Source organism: Chanodichthys erythropterus, chromosome 22 (assembly GCF_024489055.1).
Source record: "Chanodichthys erythropterus isolate Z2021 chromosome 22, ASM2448905v1, whole genome shotgun sequence".
NCBI lineage: Eukaryota > Metazoa > Chordata > Actinopteri > Cypriniformes > Xenocyprididae > Chanodichthys > Chanodichthys erythropterus.
Window position 1 is genome coordinate 36532282 of NC_090242.1, and position 7500 is coordinate 36539781.

At 40.8% G+C, this 7500-nt stretch overlaps 1 protein-coding gene across 1 annotated transcript in view; it reads right to left on the reverse strand.

Moving 5' to 3' along the window:
• LOC137012746 (inactive tyrosine-protein kinase PRAG1) overlaps nucleotides 1-7500 on the reverse strand; it is a 21117-nt gene that overhangs the window by 11971 nt on the left and 1646 nt on the right. The window contains exons 2-3 of the mRNA XM_067376163.1: nucleotides 4414-4792; nucleotides 2419-3776 (exon numbers count right to left, since the gene is read on the reverse strand). Coding sequence (XP_067232264.1) covers nucleotides 2419-3776; nucleotides 4414-4671 — 1616 coding nt within the window. The 5' untranslated portion in view covers nucleotides 4672-4792. The remainder of the gene's footprint in view (nucleotides 1-2418; nucleotides 3777-4413; nucleotides 4793-7500) is intronic.

The following is a 7500-nucleotide window of genomic DNA, read 5'->3' on the forward strand; positions in this document are numbered from 1 at the left end:
AAGTGTTTATTTACTAAACATATTAATAAATGTTACTTTTCAGCATATTTTGGGTTCATTTTAAGCAACAATACAGTAATTTTTTAACAATAGTTGAGTTTAATAAAACTACCCAGCAAGGTGGGCAATCATTTAACCCAAATCGCCAAACTCCGAGTTAAAACAACCCAATCGCAAGGTTAAAACAACCCAATCTCTGGGTTAAAACAACCCAATCACTGGGATAAAACATTCCAATTGTCAATCTCTGGGTTAAAACAACCCAATTGCTGGGTTAAAACAACCCAATCGCCAATCTCTGGGTAAAAACAACCCAATCTATGGGTTAAAACAACCCAATCGCCAATCTCTGGGTAAAAACAACCCAATCTATGGGTTAAAACATCCCAATCGCGGGGCTAAAACAACCCAATCGCCAATCTCTGGGTTAAAACAACCCAACTGCTGGTATAAAACAACCCAATCACCAATCTCTGTCATAAAACAACCCAATCACTGGGATAAAACATTCCAATTGTCAATCTCTGGGTAAAAACAACCCAATCTATGGGTTAAAACAACCCAATCGCCAATCTCTGGGTTAAAACAACCCAACTGCTGGTATAAAACAACCCAATCACCAATCTCTGGGTTAAAACAACCCAACTGCTGGTATAAAAAACAACCCAATTGCCAATCTCTGGGTAAAAACAACCCAATTGCCAATCTCTGGGTAAAAACAACCCAATTGCCAATCTCTGGGTTAAAACAACCCAATCTCTGGGTTAAAACAACCCAATCGCTGGGATAAAACATCCCAATCGCCAATCTCTGGGTTAAAAAAAACCCAACTGCTGGTATAAAACAACCCAATCACCAATCTCTGGGTTAAAACAACCCAACTGCTGGTATAAAAAACAACCCAATCACCAATCTCTGGGTTAAAACAACGCAATTGCCAATCTCTGGGTAAAAACAACCCAATCTCTGGGTAAAAACAACCCAAATTTATCGGTTAAAACATCCCAATCGCCAATCTCTGGGTTAAAACAACCCAACTGCTGGTATAAAACAACCCAATCACCAATCTCTGGGTTAAAACAACCCAACTGCTGGTATAAAACAACCCAATCACCAATCTCTGGGTTAAACAACCCAATCAGCAATCTCTGGGTAAAAACAACCCAATCGCTGGGATAAAACATCCCAATCGCCAATCTCTGGGTAAAAACAACCCAATCTATGGGTTAAAACAACCCAATCACCAATCTCTGGGTAAAAACAACCCAATCTATGGGTTAAAACAACCCAATCGCCAATCTCTGGGTAAAAACAACCCAATCTATGGGTTAAAACAACCCAATCACTGGGTTTGCCCATTTTCAACCAAACTTGGGTTGTTTTTAACCCAGCATTTTTTAGAGTGCACATTCAGCACTGGCAGGTCAATGAGACAAGCACTCTATTAACAGAAAACTCAAATCACACTTAATGTTAAGCATCGTTACGAATGAATCAAATGTGTTGATGAACAGGAGCTGTATTCAGAGTGGCGTGAATAAATCTGATGAATGCCAAACAAACAATGAGTAGAACCGAGAGACCGGCACTGGCCTGAAACTCACGAGACATGACAATTAACTATTCAGAGAGGAATAAATCACCAAAATTAACACTTCATCTCAGTAAATCAGCTGTGAGCTCAAGCAATCACGGATCGATTATGGACTAATACAAGAAAACAAACCAAAAACACTATTTCACAATGAATCCATCACAATAAGAAATCAGACTGATCAGTGACAAACACAGAACCCACACTGACAATACTAAGAGTTTTAGGCAAACAAGACAAACAAAAACATGTAGTTCTCTGTACTCATGCTCCTGTCATGTGCTATTGGAAATTCCCTAATTCCATTTTCTGAAGTCGTACTGATGAGTTTGTCATGTTCAAGTGTTTTTGCTGTTAGAAAGAATATGAATAAGGTTCATTCTTGCCCATTTCTTGGGGAAATCTTATTAAAGTTGAAGATGTTTAATCAATATCCAGTGGATTTTGATAAAAAATGCAAAATCTCATTAGTTGACAACAATATCAATATTACCTGCATTCTAAATAGTCAGCTTTTTCAAATAAATGTGTGTAAAACACATACAATATGCATCAAATGGTCATTTACATACATATACTGTATATATGCGGCAAGAGAAAGCAATGTAGATTGTGGGGAAAACAGACTCAAGTTCACCCAACTCAATTATCTCAGAATTTCCCAGTCAAAAATGCAACTTGAGAGGCTAATTTTGGATGTATAATTCCAATGGCACAAACACTAAGACTAGTCTGGCTTCATTAAAGGATAAGTATCTAATGCAATCAATTGGTTAATATCTGGGTACATGGCAAGCAGCACAAAATAAGGAGGTAATTCTCACCGGTGGTGTTTTTTGGGAGGTGGCGGAGGCGGCACAGGATCTCGACGGGTGTTGATGCTCTCGGTGGCTTTGCTGTCCTCCTCTGGGATGCCAGCCTGCGTCTGACTGGTGCTTTTGTTGGCAGTGCCTGGCGTCGCACTGCTCTCGCTCTTCCATTCTCTGGAAGCAAACCCCCGAACAGCGGGACTATTGATGGAGTCGCCTGGCCGAGTGCAAGAGCCTGATTTCTGGGCCGCGCCCTCAGACTCAGCCTCCTCTTCCACCTCATCAATACAGCCCTCCAGATTACTGTGTTTCCGCTCCGGGACGGTGACGACACTGGAGTCCTTTTGGGAGGGAACGGAAGTTGTGTCTTTTGGAGGAAGAACTACGTTGAAGCTTAGCTCGGGTAACGGTGCTAAGGAGAGGCTGGAGGTTCCAAGTCTGGGCGGACGGGAGTTAATCTTAGGTGGAACCGGGGGACTAGATTGAGGTTTGGGTTGAGTGGAAGAGTTAGGGGTTGCTTGGGTTGCATCAGGAGAATTTGGCCAAGTAAACGCCAGGCTTGATGAGTCTTTGGGCACAGTTGGGCTGAAATGGGTCCACTGAGTGCTCACAGCAGAATCCGGGCTGCTCAAGTAAAACGTCCGGTTATTTTCTTCAGTATGGGCGGCCATGACTGTGATGGTTGCTCTTTGATTGTCGCTTGCATTGACCTCTGTTTCAGACTCTGAGGATTGGAGAGACTTCCCATCACATGGAGTTCGTCTTTTCCTCTTAGTGCTCTCGGCATAGATCGGCTCGCTTTCCTCAAGTCCGTTTGGTGGAGCGCTCGTAGATTTCTGAGGACTCCGGAGTCCCAGTAACGAATCTGTGCTACTCCGATTGGAGCACGAGTCCGATAGGCTTTCATGGAAGGAGTCTGGAGTCATTGGAGATGGTGAAGTACTTGGCGTCCCATTGGTCGTTCCATTAACCACATTCCCTGGTGTGGTTCTGGCTTGTCTTTCCTCTACGGACACTCTTAGAGGACTCTTAACTCGTTCACCGTTCCCATTGGTTCGTTGAGTCACGTTGTGAAGACATGAATCACCATTGGTGTAAGTGCTCTTGACCGCTTTGGTCATCTGTCTATAGGGGCCACCGTTGCCGTTCTCCTTCAGACTTTGGGAAACGCAGCCATCTTCTTGGCTCACAAATACACTGTTAATAATCATGCAGTCTTTGGATAATCCAGTGGGCGAACAAACGTTCTGGGAGAACATCTTCCCGTTTTGTATATTGGTTTCTCTTAGAGATCTATTACATCCATTGCTATCGATATACAGAGGAGCCAAATCCAGAGCTTTCTTTAGTCCAGCAGAGGTCTTCTGGTTGTCCTGAGACACAGAAGCAATAATAAGTTTGGGAAGAATTCAAACACATTTACATTTCCCAAATGCTTTCAAGGTACGTGCTTCATCAGTTCTTGCTTTTCCTTTGAATCAAACTCATGATTTTTGTGTTTTTATGTAGCTCTACTGTCTGAGCTACATATAACCATCTAAAATTGGCTTATTATAAATACATGTAAATCAGTAATTCATCGCCAATGAAAAAAGCCAACAAAACACCTTGGAGAAATTTGACAAGCACAAAACAGGCAATGCATTGATTATATTGACAATTATTATTCACCCAAGCACAAATAACCAATCAGTCATCTTATTCGACTCTACAGACGCCTTTATGAGACTAACTGTGTTTGCTTTATAGTTAGTCACAGAAATGAACCAATGCCCTTGGCGCTGATCTAATTATCTTTGTTTAAACAGTCTGAATGTGTCCATATCAATCCCTTCCTGTAAAGCATATATACAACTGCATGGCAGACTGTTATCTTGCGTTTACAAAGACATTCCAGTCTCCACCCATGTAGTGGAGAATGTTTATTAAGCCCCGCACCTCTGAACCCACTGTTTCACCATGATATGAGTTTAAGAGTTCATCCACTTATATTTTCATTGCTGAACTCACCTGTTCGGTATTCATATTGATGTCCGTCTTGACCTCCATTGTGATGTCCGTGTTCATCATGGTGGGTCTGACAGCGATAGTGGGTTTGCTATATGGAGAGGGAGACGTCACCCCATCCTCATCTTCCCCGATCAGACTCGTTCGGACGCAGGCGCTGCCCGCTGTGCCAGTCTGTCCGTGGGCGCTGCGAGGATGGAAGCAGTTCTTACAGGAGCCTGGTTTCCACACGTGCTCTGCAAACTCGCCACACGCAGACATTTTAACGCAGACCTCGATGTCCCGTCTGATCGGACTCTACTGCCGGGCGGAACCAGCCGAGACGGGTCGGCGGTGGTTGGTCATAGTCTGCGGTAGGTCAGGAGATCAGCAGCATCTAAACCTGAAATAAAAACAAGATAAAAGTTCTGATGATTTTGAAGGAAAGCTGGTTAGAGAATATATTTTCGGCTATTAAAACAATCATCAAACACACATTACTAAATGCCAAAATAAAAGTTCAGTTTAACTTGGAGAAATTATGACAGAAATATTAGTAATAAAATAAAGTTTTCAACTACTACAATTTATTAAAACATTTTAAGGAATATCACCCAATCAAGGGATTTTAAATCATTTTTTATTATTATTATAATTTATACAGTAACCCTCTGTTGTGCAGTACTTTATGCAATGTTTTGTTGCAAAGGAATTGTTATATTTGCATTTGATTATATTTTAAAAGATTATATTGTTATGTTTTATTAATTCATTTGATTACCACAGTTTTTGTCAATTAGAATAACATAAAAAATCATAAAAAATAAAACCTATAAAAACCAAAACATAAAAATTATATATATATATATATGGCTCTTGTTGCGGACATTTTAATTAATTATTAAATTGTATTATTGTTATTATTATTATTATTATTAAGTATTATTTTTAAATGCTTTTAATGATTAAAATACAGAGTCTTGGAAACTTAAAATGGAAAAAAAAAAAAATTGGGGGTAAAAAAAAAAAAAAAAAAAGGAAGGTTTTAGAACTATTGCCGCCACTAAAAAAACACAATGTTTTCCTTTAAAGCTTTGCAAAAAACCTTTGTACATTTCAAGTATGTTTCTGAGGGGAAATGCACTTGTGTAAGAGACTTTGGCCTAAATAATCAGATGAAAGTACTTCACGCTTGCTAGTGAAAAACAAAAGGTGCAAATCCGCTCCTCCTGTTCCATGTCCCTCCCTTTATAGAAAGCTTTCCTTTGGAAAGACCTTATGCATCACACGAAACTCAACCACAGCCTGAATCATCAAACTTATCGAACTAATTCTGTTCAAACATGAGGAGAAATGACTTCAGCGCACCCATAAGCAGGGCTGGCCCAATATATTTCAAAGTTGTATAGATTTTAGACAACATTTGATATGTATATTTACTCTGAAATGGCTATATATTAGTCTTTAAATGCAAATAATCTTTGTTTTGCTACCACACAGATGTACTGACTCAACAGCAATTGATTGAAGGTCAGTAGATTGTTGACCCCATCCATCTCTAACGCCACTTTCCCAGGCCGCCAAAATTAGAGGCTCTTCTGTTCTCTCCGTTTGACCCTGAACGTTCAGCTTTGGAATGCGTTCTCACGTTCTAGAAGGCCATCGCCGCCGGAACGATCTCTAACAGGTCGGAATGTGTGGAATGTGCAGGGGAGACTCGCACCACGGTGAGCTTTCACACCACAACAACGTCTAGAGCGTCTCCTCGGCCGCCAGACACGAGCGGTGGTGCGAAAACTCACACGGCCAGATTTGTGTTCACTCTCCTGGTGAAAGCCTTTCAGGCCGTATTACGCTCTTGAGTGTGTTTTGTGCTCTACTAGATTGAATGTTGATTATTTTCCTCATTGTTGCAGCTCCTCTCTTCCCAGTCTGTCAGTAACACTGTTTAGTTCCTGTCTCTATGAAGAGCACAATGTGCTCTGATTGGTCGGCTGGAGCAGTGTGTTGTGATTGGTGTTTGGGAAATGTCCCGCCCCTTACCATAACCGCCAGTTTCAACACACTTTAAATGAGGAATATTGTGAAGAAAACTCAAGAGGGAGTTTTCATAGAGAAGAACTTTGGAACTGATGAAAGATAAACATGGAAAAAAAGCATAATAGGTGCTCTTCAAGTCATGGAAAGAGTGACGTGATGTTCAAAGAATCATCTTCATGGTGACATTTTCCATTTTTTCCAAAGGAAAGTGAATCATTACCTGAGGCTGAACTTTCCCACCCAATCAAACAGGCCACACCGAACCGGAAGCAGCTCACTTCTGAGCGGGCGTGTAATCAGCTGCTCGGGTTCACGAATGCAGTGTTATTTGAAACAGGTCACGTTATTTCCTGCGTTAACCACCCGTGCCTTTAAATACCTACAGCAACTGCTGCTGCGAATAGATTCCTGTATCGAACTGAGTCATCGTGCAAAGAAGACGCGCTTGTGGTTTAGAAACTCGCTCTCGGACTCCAGCACCTGCTGCTCTTCTTCTTTTTAAGAAAAGTGATGAGCTGATTTCATAATTAAGAGTCTAAAAATGGGTAATTAAAAGCAGACACCATCTGAAGCCATTACACAAATGTGTTGCAGCGATTAAATATTTGCATGTTAAATTTGTTGTGTAATTTGCAACTTTAAAGGGTTGCATGAACAATCAGACAGCTGGAGTCTTCATGAATGCAATCTAATCTTTACTCTAAAATGATTTAAAAGGGGGAATTAAAGGGATAGTTCACCCAAAAATGGAAATTACTCACCTAGGTGTATATGACCATCTTCAGATGAACACAATCGGAGACATATTAAAAAATATCCCGTCTCTTGCAAGCTTTATAATGGGAGTGAATGGGGGCTGAGATTTTGAAGCCCAAAAAAGTGCATCCATCCATCATAAAAATAATCCATGTGGGGTTAATGTTAAGGTCTTTATTAACCCTCTGGAGTCGTATGGATTACTTTTATGATGGATGGATGCACTTCTTTGGGATTCAAAATCTGGCCCCCATTCACTCCCATTATAAAGCTTGGAAGAGACAGGATATTTTTTAATATATCTCTGATTGTGTT